The following is a 24875-nucleotide window of genomic DNA, read 5'->3' on the forward strand; positions in this document are numbered from 1 at the left end:
CGTAGAGCAATTGCAGAATGAGTTATGTTTTACATAGGAGGAAGCGGTGGAGCAGGTGAATAAACATTGCCGTGCTCATGTCAGTTACACAGCCCTGAAAAGGCATTATAAGGAGTTGTTGAATAGGTGTAATCATCTGGTGGAGGATTTATCAGAGGCGGAGGAGGTGGAGCAGAGTGTTGTTAGGCCCGTCTGTGTTAAGGCGTTTTTGTTGCCCTTGCTTGGCTACTCCCTTTTTGCCGGCAAGAACAGTAAAACTGTTAATCTGTTGTGGCTGCTTGCGCTTCAAGATTTGGATGAGTTAGGCATGTGGTCATGGTGTGGGATGGGACTTGATTCGATGGAGTATGCTCATGTCATCTGGAAGTCATACGAGCGACTACGAGACATCACACCTTTTCAGGACATATTCTTGTACTCCAGATGGATCATGGCCGGCAAAGCCATGATGGTGCGTCACTTGTCGGAGCGGGTTCTGAGGTAGTACGACTATGTTCAGACCGTTCCCAGACCTCCTACATCTATTTGGCCTCTTGAACAAGCGGAGGTGACTACGTGCTTTTTGGAGTTTGTTGTCCATGTCCTTACCAATCAGCAGAGGGGTGAGCTGGTCCTAGAGGGCGAGGGGCATATGCATTCATGGGGGTACATGAGATGGTTCTACCGTGTATCCCATCCTCTTGTCATCGGCCCTGCTCCCGTTCCCGAGTACACAGTTCTCAGGCCTGTCTACGAGGAGGTTATTGTTGAGCAGCAGTGGTGTAAGACCTATAATTTAGCTGCGACTAAATTTATGACTTTGTATTTTGTTCTGATGTTTTCTTTGTTAATAAATGACATTTTGTCGAAAAATTATTTTGATTCCAAAACTATTATTTTGAATGGAAACTTGAAGAGCAAGTTAATTATGTGAGGTTTAGGATTGACTCACATATATTCTTTTTCCTACTCTGGATGATTGAGTATAGATCTTTAAGAAAATTTAAGATCGGATCATTTTAAAATTTTAGTGTTTTTGGAAAAGTGTTGGACTGTGAATTTTATTTGATATTTATGCTTTCGACGAGTAAATGAGTTGATTCAACCGATTAGTTTTTGAAAAATGTTGTCCGGATGAAAGGGCTGAACCGTACAAGGGCATTTTCGTCATTTTAACACTGTTGAAATGTGAAAATGAGTTGACCAATGGCTTTGCGTCGTCGAGATATTCGAAATGGACCTATGGTTCGCGAAGTTCCGACGACGGATGAATTTATTATGATTTTATGAAAATAATGTGTCTGAGCTGACGCTGGAAGGGACTGCTGACACTATCAGATTTCGAATTTTTTATGTTTGAACTGTTGAATGGTGAAAATATTTTGTATGTGAATTTGTGTTAGGTTGACTGAGCCAGAGGCTCTGGTATGCGATGTAAACACAAAGGAGACTTTGTCGAAAATTCGTCAGATTCATTTTATCTTAGTTTTGAGTGGTTTCGAAAAGATGTTTCAAAACGGAAAACAGTTTATCAATTGCTTTGATCTTTTAAGATTTCTTGAGGACTTAAATTATTTGAGAAAATATTTATTTTGGGTGATTTTAAGGAAAAGTGATATATTATTCAGTCGGGGAAATATTTAAAAAAAATAATAATTTAAGAAACGATACTTCGTGATCGTATTAAAAATGTTTTGAGTAGATAAATTTTCGAAAGAAAAGTCTCTGATGAGAGAGAGTTCTCCATAGTTACTTTTGTCAAATTTATGGTGATTAAGTGTTTTGAGAGGTTTTGAGACGAAGGCTCTTTTGGAAAATATTTTATTTAAGTTTTTGGAATTATTGAAGTTGATCATATTTCCGAGTGAGTTGAATTTCACCTAGAATGGGTAGGAAGCTTTAGAGCCGATATTTACCTAAGTTATTGTATCTGTTAGGATACTTAGCTCGAGGGTTTAGAGACGTTCCCGAGGTAGATGCTTACGAGTTGTAGAGCTGTACATTATAAGGAATGCTTTGCTCAGGTAAGGGGCACTTTCTTAAACATCATAGTTACTTAAATGCTTGGATGGTGTATGTGCTATTGTGTGTATTGTGAATACGATATGTTAAGTGAATGTGTTTTCCCAGTGTGGGATTTGTTTGCAATCAACTTGATTATGATATGTTGATGTGCTTTGTTTTCATATGATTTGTGAATAAATATATGAAATGTCTGTTGATATGTTAAAAGTTGTAATCGTCATTGTTTAGCCTGTGTGGCATTTTCTAGCCTTTGTGGTGTACATGCCTTCGTGGTGTAGCCTTTGTGGCATTATTCAGCCTGCATGGCTTGATCTATTCTGGAGTCATTTGAATGAAACACCTCTATGGTGGCCATTGTGGTGATAACACCTTAGTGGTGGCCTTTGTGGTGATATTCAAAGTCCAGAGTCATTTGAATGTAACACCTCTATGGTGGCCTTTGTGGTGATAACACCTTAGTGGTGGCCTTTGTGGTGATATTCAAAGTCTAGAGTCATTTGAATGAAACACCTCTATGGTGGCCTTTGTGGTGATAACACCTTAGTGGTGGCCTTTGTGGTGATATTCAAAGTCCAGTGTCATTTGAATGTAACACCTCCATGGTGGCCTTTGTGGTGATAACACCTTAGTGGTGGCCTTTGTGGTGGTATTCAAAGTCTAGAGTCATTTGAATGTAACACCCATGTGGTGGCCTATGTGGCGATATTCAATTTCGGAATCAGTTTCATGTGACGACCCGTGATAGGTGTCATACTCGTATTGAGTCTGCATTTGCTAGGCTAATTGTGCATCATTATATTTTGTGTGAGGAATGTTTATGTTGATGTTATTTACCATGCTAGTATGTTATGCCTTCAGTATTTTTGTAATTATGTTGTTATTAGATCGTGACCCTTTACATTAATTCGTGGATCGGGCTTTGCCCCATATCCAAATAGGGAGTGTGCTTTGCGGGAATAGCAAAGGCTTTGGAGATGTAGCAGTTTGGCAGTCAGGCTTGATGCCATTGGTGGGATCTTGTACCATGTCATCCCAGTTCAGAGTTAAGGATCAGCTTAGATGTTTTACTTGTGGTGTCTTATGTTTATGTATTTTTACTTCTTTTGTTTGGGCACCGCTGTAAATGATACTACCATGGGAAATGAATACTCGAACACTAATTTATACTTTCGCAGTGCATGATTTGATATTAAAAGTTCATTGCCTAATATTGTTTTATAAAATGTGACATTTGATTCAGATTGTATTGTTGGTAATGCTTTCAAAATGTTTTACTTACTTTGATTTTAAATTAAAGACGATCCTGAATCCTTTAGTGCATGGCATTGAGTTATTTTTTTAAAAAAAATGGACTCTTGTTTTGAAAATCGGGTTGTTACAAGTGGGCCATACATCCTCCCAACCCATTCTAGGTCACCCAAAATATCAGAGCCGTAGTTGATAGCGCTATGGAGGGGATTCCCGACGTGTATTCAAATCTTGTTGTTGCCCGCGTTATGGAGACTATCCACCAACAATATTGCGTGTTGGAGGAGGTGTCGGCTCCGCGGAGGAGGAGTAGGAGTCCACATGAGTGGTAGGCGGCTCTTATTTTATGACTTTTATATATTTGTAGTATTTTTATGACATTTGGTCGGATTTGGATGTAATATATTTACACTTGCGCTTTGGCATTACTATGATATTTTTCATATTTTTGATTTTATTATGTGTATTTTAATTATGAGTGAATGAATGCTTGAATGAATGATGAAAAATAGATGCAATTGAATGAATTGGATGTATGAATGAATGAAGGAATGAAGAAAATCAGGGAAAATGAGTTTCTTGTTCTAGTTTTTTGCACCAACAGAGCGTGAGTTAAGTCACGTAGAGATTAACACTAGCGTGAGTTAACTCACGCAGGAGTAATTTTGTCTTTTCAGTTGGGAACAAGAAAAAACAGTTGTGTAAAGAGCATAATTCAATTAATATTTGGTACTAGAAGTCACAATCCATAATCTTTATGGGCAATATTTTGCAATTACAACATTCTACAACCCTATATCATAAATAACTTTCATACCTAAAAAGAACAAAGGTATGTAGAGTCTGTCTAACATCTCAACCACTGAATTTCTTAAGTTTTTTTTTTTTTCTCTATGGCTGGATGGACATTTAACCATGGTAAAGCCACCTATAAATTATTATGTACAAGTATCCTACATTTTCTTTTTTTTCTTTTTTTTTCTTTCTCACAAATCAAAATAAGCTTAACTTTAGGATGGATGTGATTTAAAATAAGCCAAAACACCCACAAGAGGTGCATTGATATATGTTGTAGGTTCTGAGTGTACAAAATCAGCCCTAGAATCAACATACTCATCATTGATATTTGGTCCCCCAACAACAGCTCCTAAAAGCAAATTGGGATTTGGATTTTGGGTTTCATAATAAGTGGATCCTCCTTTGCAATCGATTTTGCTTGGATGTTGATCTATGGAAGGCAATGATGGTGCACGATGATGTATTCTTTTAGGAAACTTTTGTCCATATCCAACCATGTATGACATACCCAATGGGTTGCTTCCTAGTATGTAATCTACCTGCATTTATATAAAGTTAAAAGATTTAAACTTAAGAAACAATTTAAAAAAATGTCTTAATATTAAAGCTACCAACAATCAATGATTAAGTGCTTGGAGATTTTAGTTAAGGACAGATCGTTTGAAAAAACTAAAGTTTGAATCCTGATTGAAACAATTATTGGATAGACTCGTCCTAACCCTAAATTATTATAATCCGATTAAGGAAAAATATTGAACTTCTTAAAATTAATTTTATTTCCAATTCTATTTTCTTCTTATCTCTTTTTTTTTTTTTACTTTTCCTTGCTTTTGTTTCCTCTTACATACCATCAAAATCAAGAATGAGAAGCATGCATAGTAGTTAATTAGTAAATTGCATCTAATTTGATAATCAAAATTTTGATTCTATATACCTGTCTTCTTGCTAGGTTTTTAAGTCTCCATGATGAAGCTAAAACTCCACCACCACAATCAATCTTTTTATTTGCTTTATTCAAATATCCAGCATAAACCAAAAATAGAAACGAGTATGCTGTTGCATGCTGCATGTTACTCCCACTAGTCTTGAATAGAAGCCCACCTAATTTAATGGAATCTTGTGTATTAGGGCTTAAATGTGTATAATATAGTTTGGATTAATTGTGGATAATTAATTTACCTCTAGAATATTTGACTGAAACTAAGGGTGATTCAGGAAGCACAGCACAAATAAACTTGTCAGCATTGAGGGTAAAAGGTTTAGCAGCTGGATTATTAACTAGAAGCTGCTTGTGATTAGAAAAAAAAAAAAAAAAAAAGAAGAAAAAAAAAGTGTTACAATGACAAAAATTGGGAGCATATACAACATAATAGTAATAATCAATGTTAAGATAAAAAAAAAAAAGACATTATGAATGTTTTGTTTAATCAAACCTTAGAAACTAGAACATTGATGCCAGCATCTTTTGAATCCCATCCAAATTCACCAAAGTTTTTCACATTGTGAATGTTTTGTTTAATGTAATTCCAATAATAAGGAAGCTTAGTAGCTTTGAGTAACCATGCTGCTCCCCACACCAATTCGTCCTATAAAAATATTCACAAGTCACATTAAGCACTATTTTTTTGCGTATTCTAAATTCACAACCAAATCGCTCTCTAAATTAAGTAATGATTCTTTTGCATATTTCTAATTCATTTTCAAATCACTTTGAGGATTTTTATTAGTAGTGCTAGCTATTGTTTTTTAATTAAAGCTTCTTATTTCATTTCTTTTGGTTAAAGCAATAAAATTTCTCCTCTCTTAATTCAGTTTCATTATAATTGCGTAGCTCTAAAGTAATTAATATCCTCTTTTATCTGTATTATAAGCGTAGTAAACAAGGCATGAATATTGAATATAAAGGGAAGAGGCAAGTGTCTTCAAAGATATTCTCCTAAGCTGGTATATTTTTAGGATATAGAAAGTATTAGAATTAATTCACAAGTGTCCACATAAAATAAAAATTTAGGAATGAAAATAAGTCAACACAATAAAAATTTAGGAATGAAAATAAGTCAACACTTAAATGATCAAAGAGGTAAGACTAGACCTACCTGGTAGCCACCATAATTACAATAGAATGGGCATACATAAGGACCAAGGCTGTCATTGTATGATCCTCTATATTTATCTGCAAATTCAAAAACCTGATTCCAAAGAAAAGGAAAAAAAAATTATCATGTATAGAACCAAAAAGAAATTCAAGTTTTGGTTCAATTGATTCAACCACAGTTGAACTCGTTGACAAATAAAAATGAATTTTAAAAATACAAAAAAAAAACATATAAAAAACTAGAATTAGTTGAACCAAACTTGGTTGAACGGGTTTAACCAAACTAAATTTAAATCGAGATTAAACAAACCCACAAACTGGTTGGTCCTCGGTTCAACCAGTTGAATCAACCAATTTGATCAGGTCAAGAGATAAAAAACTAGATTAAACCAACCCACAAGCTGGTTGGTTACGAGATCAAGTTCAACTAGTTGGATCGGCCGATTTGATCGCATTTATAAAACATTGAGACAACTTTATGTAATTTAAAATTAAAAAGAAAATATATTTTTTATTTACCGTTTTAGCCCTAAGGAGAAGCCTTTCAGAATAAGCAATATTACGACTAAATTTCCTCAATGCAATAGAAGAAGCAGCAAGTGCAGCTGCAATTTCAGCTGAAACTTCAGAACCAGGATTCTCAGCACTAACAAAAAATGCTGTTCTAGGTGTGTCCATATCTTCAGGTCTCTCCCAACAATTGTGATCACCATGTGGGTCCCCAACTTGTGCAAAAACAAACCCAGGGGTATTTGTGGCTTTAAGGAAATAATCAGTGGCCCAACCTATTGCATCTAGTGCATTGTTAAGTTCTGGTCCCATGAATTTTCCAAACTCTATTACACTCCATGCTAACATTGTTGTTGAAAATGCCATTGGAAAATTGAATTTCACATTGTCGCCAGCATCATAGTAACCACCAACCAAGTCAACCTAGTAACATACATAAACATAAAATAACAAAATAATAAGCACTTGTCACTCAAAATAAGCACTTGTCTTATGAAACTGCAAAGAGCCATTTTAATTTTCCATGTTCCACTCGTCACTTAATTAAGTCATATATATAGTTTTATATTTTAATTTTGATTAACTGATTATATATATCTAAAATTAATTCAGGCTAACAAATTTTCTAAAAGGACTAATTAAGAAATAAAAAACTACAATATTTTATGTTTCTGAATATAAAATGTTATATTTTTTAATACGTTCTTCTGTAAGTTAACAGTCTATTAAAATACTTATTGATACACCTGTCAAATTTTATAATGTTACTAGTTATATGATGGCACATTTTTTGCTAGATAATTCATTATTTAGTAACAATAATTGAAATTGTGCACCTTTCAATAAAAATACCAATGAAAATAATATTTTTTTTCTCATATTTTAACTTGAGTCTTGAACAACAGAGAACACATGACCCAACTTCCTTTGTATCAACCAGAAAAACATGACTCAACTTCCATAAAAAAAAATAAAAAAATACATGACCCGGCTATGTTGGACCTTTTGGCTATACTTCTCATTTTTAAAAGAGAACAACATATATTGTCATCATAATTTTTCTCTTTAATTGTATTATTGAAATATCATATTTAAGACACCGCATATGAAATCTTATACTACTAGTACTACTATCTTTATCTCTCATTTGCTTTTTATTTCATACACCACACATAGATTTTTAAAAGGGTAATGCTAATTTGTGTCGTTAGGGCGTTATGGCACATGTTAAGAAACCTAAAAAAAAATTAAAATTGTGTGCATTCAATTCATTAAAAAAGTTAAAGATAAATGTAATGCGCACATTCTAATAAACTATTTCTATATTTGATTTATTAACTTACATCCTAAGGGACAAGATAATATTTCTCATTTTAAATTACTCCTAAAAAACATACGTTGTAGTATTTGATATCTCATATTGATGTTCAAACATCATTTTCTCCTTTCCTTGCATCTACACTTATTATGCATGTGAATCTATTTATGATATATCATGCAATCTAAAGGAAATATTCAAATAAGTTTGTAAACACAATTTAGTTGGTAGCTACAATGAAAATTATATATTGGGTGGAGTTCGAACCCCGTACTACCCAGCCACTAGATTTCTTGAACCAAAAAATAAAAAATCAAATAAAAAGGTGCAAGAGACACATGTTAAAAAAACCAAAAATAAAATAAAAATACTCTTAAAAGGGAGTCAAGAGTTTATTAAATTTCTTCAATTTTCTCTAGACTAGAAGCCAGTCACATTTCCTATATATTCAAAACGTACACAATCATATCCCAATACAATATAAAAACAATGCCAAATATTTAATATGAAAATGTAGATGAAGAGAAGCAAAATTAAATTAAAAAGAAAGTTAATTACCTTATCAAAGAATCGATCATCATAAAGTTGAAATCCATCATCAAATGCAGAATCCTTCCTCCAAGTCATTCTTTGTGTTGGTGGTAATTTCCCTGACCTTTGCCCTTCAAAGAACAATATGCTCTTTGACAATGCTTCTCCATAATTATGCTTCCAACCCATGCTTCTTTCACTTATACCCAAAAGGATACAAACCACCATCATCACAAATCTTTTCTCCAACCCCATAATAAAAATATAGAAATTAAAGAATTATTTTTTTTATCTAAAAGTGATAATGTATTATTGGACTTGAAAGAAGGGTGTATATATACAAGTTTTTCTTAAGAATTAAGCAAGTAATCTAAACAAAGAATTAAAGATCACAAGTTAGAAAAACGGAATGAATGTTCATGCAATAAAAGAAGGAGGTAGTTATGTATGGAATATGAAGTGGGTGAATTTTAGTTAGGAAGCATTGGAAAGGTTGCTATTGTGCTTCTAATGGTCACTTACTTAAATAGTGTCCTACTTAAGCTACACTTCATTTTTTGATCAATCATAAGAATCACACATTCACAAAGAGTGACTCCATTCGATGTTTATTTCTTTTGGCCTTTCCCTTATTCCATAGTTTATGCTCAATGCAAGTCGCTTCTTTGAGGAATTTTTTTGAAAACGTTTTTCTTTACTTTATATAAAAAAAAATGTATGTATGAAGGGACGGCTTTTCTATTCAAATAAATAAATTAGAAAACAATTTACGATACCTTGTCAATCTAAAATTTTATATGTTTCTAATATTTTTTGTTTTGTTTTATAATAGTAACTATACACATTTCGTAGAAGCTAGTTTTTCAACGATGTTGCAGAAAAATTCGTAACTAATAACGGATTTTTTTCTTAAAAAAAGTTATGATGGTGACCACTATAACTTACAAAATATGGAGCTATAATTTATCAATTTAATTTATCGTTAGTGGGGTCATATTTAGGATAATACGTCACTCATATTTTTCAATAAATTTTTTAAAAATGTCTATCAATTTTTTTAGGTCAAATATCTTTCTGAATCCTTTAAGTTTGAACAAAATACTGAGTTAATTTTTAAGTTTTTTAAATTTTAAATTGTTAATTTTAGTTTCTAACTATTTACAACGTTCTGTCAAAAAAAAAAAAAACTATTTACAACGTTACCCTATCTATTACAACATGCATGTTGTTGACGTGTCTATCAATTACATGATGTGGCTGATCCAAATCAACAAAAAATATATTTTTTTAATACTTTTCATTTAAAAAGCTTAAAATAAAGAATTAAATAAAAATCATTATATTTATTTTCATCTTCAGACTTAACTTAGAAAACCACCATATTCCTTGCTTAACTAGTGTAATTTATCCTATTTTCTTTTTTCCATTTGCTTTCAGACTTTGTGTTTAACTCTACTTTTTAATAAGTCGTTTCCGATATACCTTGTGCCGATAGGACTTATTTTTATTGTTTAATATATATTTTATTTTGACCTTTAAAAAAAATACAATTATTGTTTATATGGTTATCGCAATTTTACACTACCAATGCAAATGTACGAGTCTTTTAATATTTTTCTGACAGATATATGATGGCCCTGTTTTCTACTATCGAAATGAATCAATACGAGTAAATAGACAATTACCCCTCGAAATTGTAAGTTTCGTCAATTGCTCCCCTGAAATTAACAAAACTTCAATTACCCCCTGAAATTGCATAACGTTAATCAATTTACCCTCTCCGTCAAATTTTTCTATTAGTCAACTTGACGTTTTGCAAATGCCCCCATGAAGTTTTGCGCTTATGTGCAAAATGCCCCCTGAACTTGAAAATTTATATATTTTTTTCTTATCCTTAAAGTGACTGCATTATCATTGACTTTTTGAGCATATTAGCTAAGTTTTAATGGTATACAACCATATGTGTTCCCTAAAACGATCAAACATTAGCCATGTATTAGAGCCTAATGATATGAAAGTCAGCATAGCAAAGTACAGCCACACCTGTCAGATGGAAAACTAATGCATGACATACATAATGAAGCACATAAATTACATATGATTGGCATAACCAAGAATTACCAAGATGTCAAAATATATGGCTTTGCTATTGCTAATTTCTTCATTTGACTCTATTGAGCTGTCTTTTGGAAAATGAGAAGATGCACCAATATGAATCAAGAAAGCTAGCATATTCTCCCCGCACATGTTGAAGAGATCCTTTAATTAAAAGTTCTAATTTGTCATTCAGAGAGGACTTTCAAGTGGCAACACATAGCTGACAAAGCTAACACATAAAAATCATCTGCCAAACAAAAGTAGATTTCTAGTATATTTCCTAACTAGAAAACCCTTAGCAGTCATTCAAGCCAATTCTGCCAAGATGGATTCCCATTCTTCTACCACCTTCCAATGTACCACATCACAATTGTAGCCTACAATTTAATACTAGAACAACCTTAGGAAGTTGTGATTGTTCTACTTTCTATAATATATTCTTATTCTTGCTATGCAATCTAAACCATCTCAAATCTGGTAAATAAGAAAAATCTAGATCTGAAACTATTCTAATTAAACCATCTCATTATGTTTGTCATGCATTAGTTTTCCATCTCATTATGATTGTCACGTGCTCATTGTATTCACAAACGAAGTATTATTGAGTTTAATTTGGATTTCCATATCTAATAAAGTATTAAAAAGTGGTTATGGACTAGTATATTGTTTTGTCTCTTGTTATCTAAAATATTGGATTTTAATAAATGATCCAAATGTTAATTGTAATATTGTAGAGTTTAAAGTATTAAAGTTTACTGTTAATTGTTTGCCTTTAATATCTTTTTAGTCAAGGATAAGAAGAAAAAAATATAAATTTTCAAGTTTAGGGGACATTTTGCATAAGTATTAAACTTCAGGGGGGGTATTTGCAAAACGTTATGTTGACTAGCAGAAGAATCTTGCGGAGGGGGTAAATTGATTAACGTTGTGCAATTTCAAGGGGGTAATTGAAGTTTTGTTAATTTCAGAGGATAATTGCCGAAACTTACAATTTCAAAGGGGTAATTGCCTATTTACTCAAATCAATATTATAGATAACAAACAGCGTGATTTGAAAAATAATAGCTGCTTATCTTTATTGCACCTTTGGTAAAGTTTAGGCTTGAAAAATGTCAGCCTTTAGTGCACATACGGCTCTTTATAGATCAAAGCAAATGTTTCATCATGTAAAATAGCTCAAAGTATGTTCACAATTTCCATCAACAAATTACATTGTGCGATCGAAATTCGAACCATGGTCTTTGCATAAATTATGTATTATCTCAACGAATTGAGATTAGCTTTTAAGAGCAAAAATGATAAACTTTTATCATATTTAATAATGTTGTTTCGAGAAAATCATCTTTACCAATTATTTTTTTACTCCTACTTATTTTCATTAAATTAAATGCAAATTGCATTCAATTTGCTTTTTTAACTACAAGAAATGTTGCATTTTGCCAGGGGCAGAAGCCCTGGTAAAATGCTAAAAGCCTTGGCAATTGGACGTTTGCCAAGGGTTTTGCCAGGGGTTTTGCCAGGAGCAGAATCACTAGCAAATCTGCTCATCGCAAATTGTCCTGCCAGGGGTTTAGCTCTTGGCAAAATGCGCTCCTAGCATAGGCCCTGGCACAACCCCTGGCAAATTATGTCTGCATGATTGCAGGCTTTTATGACACACTCTGGTCAATGCAGGCTTTTGAAGACTGTGTCAGCATCACATGCCAGGGACATTGCGAGGGGTTAACCCCTGGCAAATTGTGTACGAAATTTTTTAAAAAAACATTTTTTATTTGTTTAAAAAATCAAAATATTAAAATTTAATAATTAAAAATAATTTTAAAAAATAATTATTACACCATTAAAATTAAAATTTGAATAAATAACATTTATATCTAATTAAACTTAAAAAAAACGGTTTTAAATTAAAAAAAACAATATATACAATTTAGTGAAACCTAATGTTATTATTAAAAAAAAAAAACCCTAATATAACAGATCTAGACAAAATATATTTAATAGATCCAAACAAACTTATATATATTCAATAGATCTTGACAAAGACAAACATATATTCAACATACATTACAACAAAAACTAGTACAGGCATTAATTCGAAAATATACATAATTATCATCACAAAAAATCAACATCAGCCATTAATTCAAAAATTCACATATACTAAAAAATTTCGAAAATTATAAAAACTCTAAAAAAAATTGAAAATTTCAGCCATTAATTTAAAACAGCATTCTAAAAACTTATTATTTTACATATTTATAACATGCATACACAACAACATATATATACATTCAGCCAGTCATAAGAAAATTTATCAAAAATTTAAAATGGAGAAACTACTAACTTGTTGAAGCTTCACAAAGAACAGATCCAAGAAACCAAGTTGAGCAAGGAACCCCAGGAGGAGGCAAACTTTGACACTGATATTGCAAATGACATAAAAAAATTATAAGTCAATATAAGAAAATAAAATAGAAGCATAAAACTTTAGGTATAGAGATTTACCAAAGTAACAAAAATTAGTGTTGTTGGAGAAGAGAGTGGTTTGTGAAGAGTGGTGGTGGTGGTGTGTGTTATGTGAAAGAGAAATAAATTTCTCTAAGTGTGAAGAATGAAACGGTTCAAATATGCACAAAATTATAGATCTACAATTTGCCAGGAGCCCAGCCAGGAGCTACCCCTGACAAGACTCGGTCTCCAAGGTTCCTAGCGTAGCCACATACCTACCAAAAAGATGTCAGCAATTTGCCAGGAGTTTGTGCATTTTGCCAGGGGTTCAGCCCCTGGCATGTCAGCTTTACAGATTTTTGTCAAATCTTCTGCAGAATGCAGAGATTCCCTTAACTTTAATTTGAATCAAATTTTCCCGCCTAAAATTTGCGAGGGGTTACTGCAATTTGCGAGGGGTTTGCTCCTGGCTTATGGTATGGTTTGAAATTGCAATTTGCCAGGGGTTTCCCTGACATTACGCCTGGCAAATTTGCCAGGAGCTGATGTTCCTGGCATTATTCCGTAGCAAAACGCAAGATTTCTAGTAGTTTTCTATCATTTTTCTATAATCGATAACTAATAAAGATTGTTTTTATGTGTTTCCTTAAACATTATTCTACAAAGAACACAACAACTATACTTTTTTTTTTTTTGAACAACTATACTTCAAATTATTATATTTAAGTTTTCTTAATAAATGTGAAATGATTTTTTTTTCAGCATAATTTCAAAGGGAAGGAATACACCAACAATAATAATTTAATTATTTTTCTCGAAATGTACAAAAGAATCTTGTGTTATTTTTACACACAAACTACAATAGAATAACTTAAATTTCAACCAATTGTAGACAATGAACTTAATTAGGACAATGATTAATTAAAGGCCAGAAGTGAATGGTACACCAGTGGCTGGTAACCATGTGGTGCCAGCAAGGAGGGTAGCAACAGTGAATGGTGATGCTTGAGCTGGGCTTCTCATAACATGATAACCAGGCCATCTTACTCTATTTCTTGTTGATGATCCAGGTCCAAAGTTCTTGTACTCTCCATAAAATAGAGTGCTTTGAGCAAAATTAGTACCTCCCCATGGAGACCACCCCATTGGACTGACCAAGCTATCAATGAATGATTTCATGACCACAACTCTGGAGTATCTTTGCCAGGGCCGGCCCAAAAAGGTGTTGAATTTCCCGACAACGGGCTTGAAATCTGGAGCGGCCCTAATCTGAGAGTTGTGAATTGAAATTCCGGTGTTTTGAAATGGGTCATCTCGACCTTGGGCCGTGATCATGTTTGCTTGACCGTTTAAAGGCCTTCGTACAAGAATGATGCAGTTTTGGAAAACTACGGCTGCATTGCCAAAGATGAAGTCAACGGTGCCATAGATGTAACATTCTCTGTAAAATTGACGTTGTGCGTGAACCATGAGGGTGTCTTGGTAGCCTTTAAAGGCACAACGGTAGAAAACAGATAGGTCAGAGGCTGATCGAAGCGCCACTGCTTGACCACGACGTGGTCCAGCCGTGTTTTCAAAAGTAATGTCACGTGCAATGAAGTGAAGACCATCAATTCCTATAGTACACAAAAAGTTTATTTAAAATGTGTTGATTTGAATTTGTTATGAAAAATAATAGTTAGACATATAAAAATAAGCAAAGAGGAGAATTCTTAAAATTGAAATACGACACTTAAGATGCATGCACAGACATATAAACATGAATATGACATCTCTAAAAAAAAGCATGACTATGATATTATTATATCAAATAAAGATATAGAAGAATGAATAGAATTATAGAGTTCATATTCCTAAAGAAAAAAATTTAGTTGAATGATAAGGAAAAATAGCCAAGAATATAATTACCTGCAGTGGCAGAACTATAGGTAGTAAAACCAGCTTGAACATTTCTATTACTTGTTATCACTGTATATCTACTTCCATCACCAACCAACATAATATTATCATTCATCTTCCCAACCACAATATTCTCTCTATAAACACCTCTCTTCACACGTATAACAAATCTTGTCTTAAACCTTCTCCTCCCAGCAGCATTTATAGCATCTTGTACTCTCTTAAAATGCCCCGAACCATCTTTCGCGACAATGATATGCGCCTTAATAGCCCTCGAAGATTCCAATAGCTTCCTCTCTCGAACCGAAAACCATCTTGGAAACCCTTCTTCAGTTACATCGTTGGTGTACCGAACACGGCCATCACTTTTAACGAATTCCCAGTTGACGAATAAACCATTGCTAATGATTTGTGTCATGTTTACTTTCATAATTGGTACAATGAATTTTGGAATGTTCAATTCCAATGCTCCATTTCGACATGTTTCGATGTTTGTATAGGCCGTGCTTAGCCATGTTTGTGCATCGAACGATGAACATGATTTTTTCTTGTGGAGGTCTAAAAATGTACGGTTGAGATGGAAAACTGTGTTGTCGAAGAGTTTTAAACAATCACGTGACACTGATTTTTTCTTTTGGGTGACCCAACTATTTTGTCCGAAATTATGCGCCATTTTTCGCATTACAACGGCTCTCTCCAAGGCTAAATGAATGAGAATTTCGCGGAATTTTGATTTGTGTTTGATGTTTTTGTTGTGATAGTAATGGGTTTGTTTTATGTAGTATTTGCATGTTTCTGGGTGAGGGGTTTGGTTACACCACCAATCTATGTTGTTGCTAGAAGATCTTGATCTTCTTTTTGATGAAGTGGCTATTGAGAAAATTGATGATAACAATAATAGTGTTAACAATATCTTTCCCATGATGATTGTCATTTTGGTAACTTTTTTTCTCTTCTTGATGCCGATGCACTTGATGTTATATATTTCTATGTGATACCTTTTTTAATTGCTTAGAGTGGCAGCAAGTCTTTATTTTTTTTTTAATGGAAGAGTATGAAAATGTGTAAATGAGGTGTCGGTGTGAATAAATTGTAAAGGAAAAAAATTGAAGATTAAATAATAGAAAAGAAGAAATAGAAGCAATTATTTCTTTTTGGGTTTTTGCTTCTAACTCTATGATCTTTTGCTCTAGTAATTTAGTTCGATATATTGTACTGTGAATAGTTGTTTTCAATATATGTTGGCCTTTTTAACAGAAAAAAACAACACGTAGAAGAATAACAAATTATTTGAAAATGATATAGTTTGTATATATGTTAGTGGCGGTAAGTTAGTGGCGGTAACAATACATCATTTTCAAATAAATAGATTCACATTTTCGTGGAATCAAAGAAATCAACATGGAAACAATAAGAAAGTCAAAAAAAGGAAGAATGGTCGTGAAGTAACAAAATCAAATTTAACAAAAACGAACAGTCATGGGATTATTGTAACACTTGAGGTTGATAAGGACGGGAAGTGATTGCTGATAAGGGTATTTGCGTTGCGGTTTTAAAGGAAAATGTTATCCGATCTAAAATAAAAATTACATGTGGTTCGGTTCGGTTTGGATGACTATTAAAAAAAATCCGAACAGATCCAATCCAAAGATATATATGCGGTTTAATTTGGATCGGCTTTTGGATATCCAAAATACAAAATATATATTTTTTATTTACTTTTTTTTTAAGAATATTTTTTATTAATATTAATATTACAAAAATACAATGAAATAATAGGTTGCAAAATATATTAAAAAAATTAAAATTACGGTATATAAATTATCAATTATTTTTTAAACATATGAAGTAATAATGATATCGATTAAATTAGTGCAATATATAAGATTAAAAACCAACAAGCAACATAATAATTTAATATATACTACTAATAAAAGAATAAATAAGTATTAATATTTACTTTTGCGGTTCGGTTTTAAAAAAGTGACCCGAAATCCGATCCGATCCTAACGGTTTTTATAAAACAACATCCTAACGCATCCAAAAATATTCAATTTTGTTTTTTTGCAGTTTTCAATTTTTTGGATCGGTTTGTGGTTTTATTTTGGATTAATTGGTTTGGGTTTGAACACCCCTAATTACTGATGCATAAAGCTTGTTTACTAAGCGACACTTGATATGCTTCTAAGTAAAGGTACACATGAATGAAGTCGGATCCAATTGGAATGAGAGGGGTCATGAGGTTCTGCAGGTATGAGAATGTAAATTTAAAAGAAGACTTAAAGGCAATGACCGGAGCTACCTTTACAAACAATATGCATCTTTTTCCCGATATCCCATATCGTATAGTACAAAAATTAAGTGTGCTTTACATTGATCAATTTTGGAATGAGTTGAATTTTGGCAAGTTCAAAAATATGTGAGTGATGACAAAACATGCTATAAATTGACTCATATTGATTTGTAGAAATAGTCAATAAAACTTAAAGTTGTATAAGATTTTACTAAAAGTATCAAACCAAACCATCTTTTAGTACAATTAGTTCATGGACGAACCAAGTTGACATTTGAGTGCATGTGAAGTTTGAGGCAGATGAGGACGGAGAGTGATCTCTGATGCATGAAGCATATTGAATGAGCGGCTTTTGACATGTTTTTAGGCAAATGGACACATGAATTAACCAAATTTACATTGAAAGTATAGACAATATGAGGTTGTGCAGGTCTTTAACTGTATAATTGAAGGAAAACTCATAAGAATTGATTTGCACTACCTATACAAATACGAAGCAATTTCTTTTTGGTAGATCATACCATAACAACTTCATGGCTAAATCGTGGTTGAATTTCCAATCCAAGTGACCTTGAAATTGCCCATAAAATATGCTAGTGAGTACAAAACATGCTAAAAAAACTCATGTTTATTTGCTAAAAAACTCATGTTGATGTCCATAAAATATTAATTAATACATATTTAAAACTTTTAATTACCATATTTTAAGGAGCTTTTAATTACCATTTACCGACTATGTAAAAAAGGTTTACATAATAATTGAACAAATATTTTAAAAATAATTTTATATCAAATCTTTTTTGTCGAACAGAGAAATTATGATAAAAATAGTACTAATAATCGTTTTACAAATGAATTTGGAAATGTTTTAACTCAGTTCCATTTTTTAGGAAATTTAAACTTTATTCTTTGAAGTTAGTTCAAACTGACTAGCATAAAATTTTATGCAAGGTCCGAGGTTCAAACCCCGGCCACCACAAAAAAAAAAAAAAACTGACTAACATAAAACCCCTTGAAAATTCCTTGAAGTTATAATAAACATAATGCAATAATAAACTATGATTGAAATCAAATTTTAAAAAGTTTAATTACTCCTAAAAAAAATTAATTACTCTTTTTTTCTTCTAATTCAACGTAATTACGATCTTCAAAATAATTTAATTATTCTATTCAAACAATAAATTGAAATAAAGAGAATTAAATTAAAGCATTTGAATCTCCTAAAATTATACTCCCTCCGTCCCGAAATATAAGCAAAAAAAAAAATCATTTTCTTTGTCCCAAAATAGAAGCAAAAAAGACAAACTTTTATTTTATTTAATCTTGTTTTTTTTTTAAAAAAAATCATCTTTTCCAATAAAAACTTTTGTTTATTCTCATGAAATTAAATGCAATTTACATTCAATTTTCTCACTCTTCCATTTTTTCTATAACCAATAGCCAATGAAAATTGTTTTTACATCTTCCCATGAAACTTATTCCAAAGAAAACACAAAAAACTATGCTACAAATTCTTATGCTTTAGTGTTTTTAATAAGTGTGATTTTTATTTTTTTTCTTATAATTTAGGACGGAGGGAGTATTTTCTTTAAAATTTGTAATTTCCTCATTCAAACATATGGAAATATAATTGTAGTGTGAAAAGGAAAGTAAAAAGATAGAAAAGTTAATTCCGTTATTGCTTGAATTCCCACGTGTGCTTGCTTGCTTATCGGCATTGGTAGTGGAAGTATAATTGAAATAGCAAGAAAAACCAAACTATGTTGTCATCTTGGCACGCTAAACTCTTTTAATGTGTCAACGCATTAATGATGATACCTATAATTAGTTAGAAATTAGATAGAATTAGCACAAATCCAAACCATGATATGGGGAAAATTGTTGAATTGAGTTAGCCTCAACTTGTTCCGTACACATGCATATGATGATGCAAAAGCAAATTGTGTATCTTTAATTTCAATGAGTAGACTTTTTCTTCAAGTATAGAGGAAGCAACTATTTCGTGTAAGGGAATAAGCATGGTGATTTTATACTAGGATGCGTTTGGTTTAAGCAGGACTGAAAATTAACGCCAACCTCATGTGCTATTGTTTGCACAATAAGCAAAAGATATTTTGTAAAAGAATTGTGTATATGACTTTGTCAAAACATTATTTTAATGATCAAGCACAAGCATCATGTGTCAACGCCTATGAAAGTCTTAGGATGTGTTTGGATAGAGGATTTAGGAGGGGAAGGGAGAGGAGGATTTACTTTTCATTTTAAAATTACGGACACTATGAAATATTTTTTAAAAAGTTAACATATTAACATGATAAACAATCATATAATACTTCAATCACACTTAATTTATTTTAAGAAAACATCTTATATAGTCCGTAATTTAACAAAGAAAAACAAACCCTCAATCCAAACACACCCTTAATATTTTAGTATTTGCTTAAGTTTTCTAATTTTTACCCCATTACCAATATTCTTTTTATTTTACCCATCTTTTATTTTGTATTTTTTCTTTTTAGAAAAGACTAAAAGAATTTATTAAAATCTCTAAACCAAGCACAAGGTGTACAAGGATTAGATAAAGAAAAGAACAAACACCAAACTGATTACAAACAACAGCGAATTCTGCTCTTTACCCAAACGGTTCTGCTCATTCCCAAAGTAAAAGTCCAAAATGCCCCTACGCAACTTAAGTTGCGCTAGTGTATTCTGAGCTTATGGTAAGTTGTGGTAATACACTAGCTCAACTTAACATGAGCTCAGAATACACTAGCACAACTTAACTTGAGCTCAGAATAAACTAGTGCAACTTAACTTGAGCTCAGAATACACTAGCGCAACTTAAGTTGCGCAGCGCAACTTAACATGCGCTAGTGTATTTCTGTTTTATTGCTCATAATACACTAGCGCAACTTAAGTTGCGTAGGGGCATTTTAGACTTTTACTTTGGGAATGAGCAGAACCGTTTGGGTAAAGAGCAGAATTCAACAACAGCTACCAACACTTAAATTGGTAGGATCTAATATTACACATGGGCCCACTTAGAGGGAGAGTTAGTTACATGAGAGAGAGAAAGTGGAGTTGGTTATATAAAGGAATGAGAATAGAGAGTGAGGGTTATCTTTGATCATTTTGTTCAGTTAGAACCTTAGGGTTTAGATAGAGAGAGAAATGTCTCTTCTCTGAGGAGTTTTTGCTCTGGGGTGATAAATATCTGGCAAGTGTACCAAAAACTATCGAAGTAGTAAAAACTATCGATCCACAAGGACTGTGTTAATTTCAATTCTAGCAAGCGCGTTATACGTTAGGATGTGTAAAGTTTGTATTTGGTTGCCCTAGGCAGAAAAGTTTGGTTTAATCAGACTTAATTAAAGTTGAAAAAGTGCGAGAGAAAATTATATTGAGATGAATGGTTAAGCCGGTGAATCCGCTATTGCTCTATATGAAAAGTCTACCTCTCTCTACTCTCAATTAATACTCAGTTTTTACGATAAATTAACTAAGTGATTTTGATCAATCTCTTGACTCAAAACCCTTTCCTAAGTTATAACCCTATTAATCTCTTAATTTGATTGAATAACCGCGGAAGCAATATTGGAACGTTAATTCATGTATCATAACTCTCAATTTCCTATCTCTAGGCTCCTAGTGTTGAGTTAAACAAAATAACTATTTCAGGATTAAAAGCTAGGGCTAGTAGTCATTCAATTCCTAAGATCAAATCATGTGATTGCAAGAAGCTAGGGCTAGTAGTCATACAAAACAATAACATGAAAAGCAATAAACACAAGTAATTATGAATAAAAACTAAATAGCATTGATTATAGAGAGAGTTCAACTACAAAATCATATATTACAATAGTTTCATCATGGCTTAACCAAACTAAAGGTTTAGCTACTCATAGCTAAACAATCATAAGCAATAACAAGAGAAAACATACATAACTCTAACCAACGGAGTGTTGGTATGAGATTCAGGGCGTGTTCCTTGGTCTCCTGCCGTCCTTAGTGCTCAAAATTGCAATAATAATCAGTACCTTAACCCTTGCTAGCAGCTGGATATTTATAGAAAGAAATTAGGGTTTCAGAAAATGCCCATCATCATGCCACGTTACGGGCTGGTCGTGGCACGATGGTTCATTAATCCTACGTGGCAGCAGACAAAATCAACCATCGTGGCACGTTGCATATTGCTTCGTGCCACGAAATTTCCAGAACTGAATCATTTGTCCCACGTTCATCAATCGTGCCACGAAACTCCTCAATGTGGCACGATGCTTCATTCTTAGGCAATTTCTTCTTGTTTTCTCAAAGTTTCTTCTCTTGAGCTCTTGTTCCTGTTTTGGTTTGATTTCACCATGAATTCGTTGCAGTTGACTCTCTAAATGCTATTTATAAGGACATAAATGCAACTAAAAACTAATGTTGATGCACCGTCATCACAACCCCAAACTTAAACCATTCCTTGTCCTCAAGGAATCAAATTTGCAAATGGAAAAATCGCAGTGAGATAACAACTTACCAACCAATGATATGCTTAAAAAGTTCACTCCTTTCCGGTGTAATGATGTATCGGATGCCTAGCTCTTTCCTCCGAATCCACAACTCCACGCAATTGTTTGAATAGGGTCACACAATCATCATGCAGGTCTGCTGTATTACGATAAGCTTGAAAAATTTCTAAACTGTCAATCAAAGTCAGAGTCAAGTACACACTTTTAAGGTCTTTTAGGGTTATAACGGGGCTTAGGTGAAAGGTGGATATATTTGGGAAGTAGTGTTATAAAACAAGGTCTTTCAGGGTTATAACGGGGCTTAGGTGAAAGGTGGATATATTTGGGAAGTAGTGTTATAAAACAATGAAGTTAAGCTCATACTACTTGGGTATCTTTGGTAACATCACAGAAAACCAATCTCCTACCTTTCAAATTTATCACAGAAGAGTACTAGAGAACTTATTCTTTTGAGACATGTAAACATTATTGGTCTCATACACAAGATTCTTTTCTTTTTCATTTTTTTTCTGCACATTTTCAAGTGCTTTTTGCTTTGTTTTTCAAGAGATAAAATATAAAATTTCGCAATTCATCTTCTCTTGGTTCTCTAGTACCCCCACCCCAAACTTAGTAAGTTGCTAATTCCAGAAGCAACCCCAAACTTGAACATTTCACACAACCTATAGAGCTTACTTCAAACAAATAATTGGGACATTCATTCCTAAGGCCTTCTAGGTTTGTAACATGGCTCGTCGCCGAACAAAAAGGATCTATACCTAATGGCTCAAATTGGCTTTACAAAGGGTAAATAATGCATAAATCAAGGTAGGCTCAAAAAGGCTCAAGGTACCAAGCACTTTGCCTTAGTGTGTACAAAACAAGACCAATCAACAAATAGAGAAATATCGCAAGTTCTAGAAACAGCAGTTGCATGGAACACTCATATATGTAAAATTGGAAAAATAAAAATTTGGCTATGGACCTTACAAGTTGAGATATCTGGGAGTTGTGGCTACCTATTTCCTTTGCCGAGCACTTCCCTTTGAATCACTTAGGCATCATCCTCCTTGAACTCTTTGGCATATCATTGGTATAGCACTGTTATGAGACTGATAAATTTCCACAAACAAACAGATTCATTAATAATAAACAAAGGAAAGCATTACAAACGGGGGATTAAAACAAACCGACATAGCACCACAATGTTCACTCTGAATAAAAAGTACATCAAAATAAAGAAACAAAAGATAGAAAGCTGAAAAATAAAATTGGACTCCAAGTCCATCACTGCTCATCCTCATCAGTGGCCTCCGAATCATCTTGCAAGCCGGCATAAAACTCATTAGCACTCTGCACACTAGCTGCCTTCCCACAAGCAAAGTTGAATTTAAGACGACCCTCTCTTTCACCAGCGCTTCATGGTAAGATTTCCCATAGGTAGGTTCTGGTGGCGGTTTGGTTGAGTGGGTGTTGCGAGTTATTCTAGAATGTTTGTTGAATGCGGAGGTCATTTGTGGGGTTAGGGTGGATGGTTTTTAGATATTGATGGGCTTGAATGCTTTTAAGGGTAATGAAGATGAAGATTGGTTGGTTAAGGATGAATTTGAGGGGGTAGAGGATGAATGAGAGCAAATTTTTGGCAGAGTTTTGAGAAGGGGAAATGAAAAATGGTGAAAAATTTGTGAGATGGGTATATATATATGGGAGAGCAATCATGTCATGATCTTTGGTTCTAAGTAGCATCGCGTCACGATCATAGAACCATCGTGCCACGATCATAGTTTCTCCAGCAAACGTGCCACAATTTGGAAACACTCGTGCCACGAAATTTCCAGTGGCTTCCATCATGATTTTAGTTTCCAAATCGTGCCACGATGAGAAACTGGCGTGCCACAATGCAAATGAAAAAAAAAATTGCTTTTAGCTTTCATAAAATTTTTTTTGCTGTTTTTGTTTTGTAAAATGCAGTAAATAAATATAAACAATACCTGAGCGGACCTAAATCCGATGGGTTGCCTCCCATCCTGCGCTTCTTTATCGTCACTAGCTTGACTTATGATGACCCCTAAGGATCATTCAATACCACTCCCGCTCTATTCTTAGGGAGTTCGCCTCCAAGGTACGGTTTCACCCTTTGAACATTAACCTTGAAACTCTCTTGTGCACCAGGCTTACTCAGCTGCACAGCTCCACAGGGAGACATGTCTACAATCACGAATGGCCCGGACCACTTGGATTTTAACTTCCCAGGAAATAACTTCAACCTGGAATTAAACAGCAAAACAAGATGTCCAATATAAAACTCTCTCCTCACTATCCCCTTATCATGATATCTCTTAGTTCTCTCTTTGTAGATTACGGCGTTCTCATACGCACACAACCTCATCTCCTCTAGTTCATTAAGTTTTAACAACCTTTTCTTTCCAGCTAAAGTTTGATCAAAATTTAGGGCCTTGATAGCCCAATAAGCTTTATGTTCCAATTCAACTGGGAGATGACATGCTTTCCCATAAACTAACTGATAATGGGACATCCCAAGGTGCTTCTTAAAGAGCGTCATCTAACTTCCTAGACCAATCATTCCTAGAAGACGCTACAATTTTCTCCAAAATTTGTTTCAACTAACGGTTTGAAACCTCTGCTTGACCACTAGTTTGAGGATGATAGGGAGTTGCAACTTTATGTTTAATATTAAACTTTTTAAGCACTGTTTCAAGAAGATGGTTGCAAAAATGCTTCCCCCCATCACTGATCAAGACTCTAGGGGTTCCAAACCTAGTGAACATATTTTTCTTTAAGAAATTTACCACTGTTTTGGCATCATTAGCAACACATGGTATCGCTTCAACCCACTTGGTAACATAGTCAACACACACAAGTATATGGAGATAAGAGTAAGAGGAGGGAAATGGTCCCACAAAATCTATGCCCCAATAATCAAAAGGTTCAACTTCAATGATTCCAGTTAGGGGCATTTCATTCCTCTTAGAGATACTACCTGTTCTTTGGCATTCATCACAGCGCTTTACAACTCTTGGCAATCCTTAAAGAGAGTGGGCCATCAGAAGCCACTTTGCAAGATTTTTGCAGCGGTTCTTTCTCCACTATGGTGGCCCCCACAAGCTGAGCTATGGCAGT

The 24875-nt window shown here is 33.5% G+C and overlaps 2 protein-coding genes and 1 long non-coding RNA gene across 3 annotated transcripts; 1 reads left to right on the plus strand and 2 right to left on the minus strand.

Moving 5' to 3' along the window:
• Positions 1–1785: 1785 nt before the first annotated feature.
• LOC146928845 (uncharacterized) lies at positions 1786–3170 on the plus strand. The gene is made up of 2 exons (XR_015008216.1): positions 1786–2003; positions 2943–3170. It is a non-coding gene; the product is annotated as an uncharacterized LOC146928845 (long non-coding RNA).
• A 785-nt stretch (positions 3171–3955) lies between these two features.
• On the minus strand, positions 3956–9004 carry LOC146928846 (endoglucanase 8-like). Its single transcript, XM_085701017.1, has 7 exons — positions 8532–9004; positions 6665–7078; positions 6147–6239; positions 5484–5636; positions 5230–5335; positions 4985–5151; positions 3956–4589 (listed from the first exon to the last, which is right to left on the minus strand). The coding sequence occupies exons 1-7, from the start codon at positions 8757–8759 to the stop codon at positions 4263–4265; spliced, it is 1488 nt and encodes a 495-aa protein (XP_085557143.1). The 5' UTR covers positions 8760–9004; the 3' UTR covers positions 3956–4262.
• A 4828-nt stretch (positions 9005–13832) lies between these two features.
• LOC146928847 (putative pectinesterase/pectinesterase inhibitor 33) lies at positions 13833–15914 on the minus strand. The gene is made up of 2 exons (XM_085701016.1): positions 14958–15914; positions 13833–14665 (listed from the first exon to the last, which is right to left on the minus strand). The coding sequence occupies exons 1-2, from the start codon at positions 15880–15882 to the stop codon at positions 13971–13973; spliced, it is 1620 nt and encodes a 539-aa protein (XP_085557142.1). The 5' UTR covers positions 15883–15914; the 3' UTR covers positions 13833–13970.
• Positions 15915–24875: the final 8961 nt, after the last annotated feature.

This window comes from Medicago sativa, chromosome 4 (genome assembly GCF_051527215.1).
Source record: "Medicago sativa cultivar Bolivia chromosome 4, Bolivia_mono, whole genome shotgun sequence".
NCBI lineage: Eukaryota > Viridiplantae > Streptophyta > Magnoliopsida > Fabales > Fabaceae > Medicago > Medicago sativa.

Coding starts and splice junctions, on each gene's coding strand:
- LOC146928846 (XM_085701017.1), bottom strand. CDS start 8,759: ATGGGGTTGGAGAAAAGATTTGTGATGATGGTGGTTTGTATCCTTTTG. Junction 6,240..6,664: donor TTCTCCTTAGGGCTAAAACG/GTAAATAAAAAA, acceptor CTTTGGAATCAG/GTTTTTGAATTTGCAGATAA. Junction 5,152..5,229: donor TTCAGTCAAATATTCTAGAG/GTAAATTAATTA, acceptor CCATTAAATTAG/GTGGGCTTCTATTCAAGACT.
- LOC146928847 (XM_085701016.1), bottom strand. CDS start 15,882: ATGACAATCATCATGGGAAAGATATTGTTAACACTATTATTGTTATCA. Junction 14,666..14,957: donor CTATAGTTCTGCCACTGCAG/GTAATTATATTC, acceptor TGTGTACTATAG/GAATTGATGGTCTTCACTTC.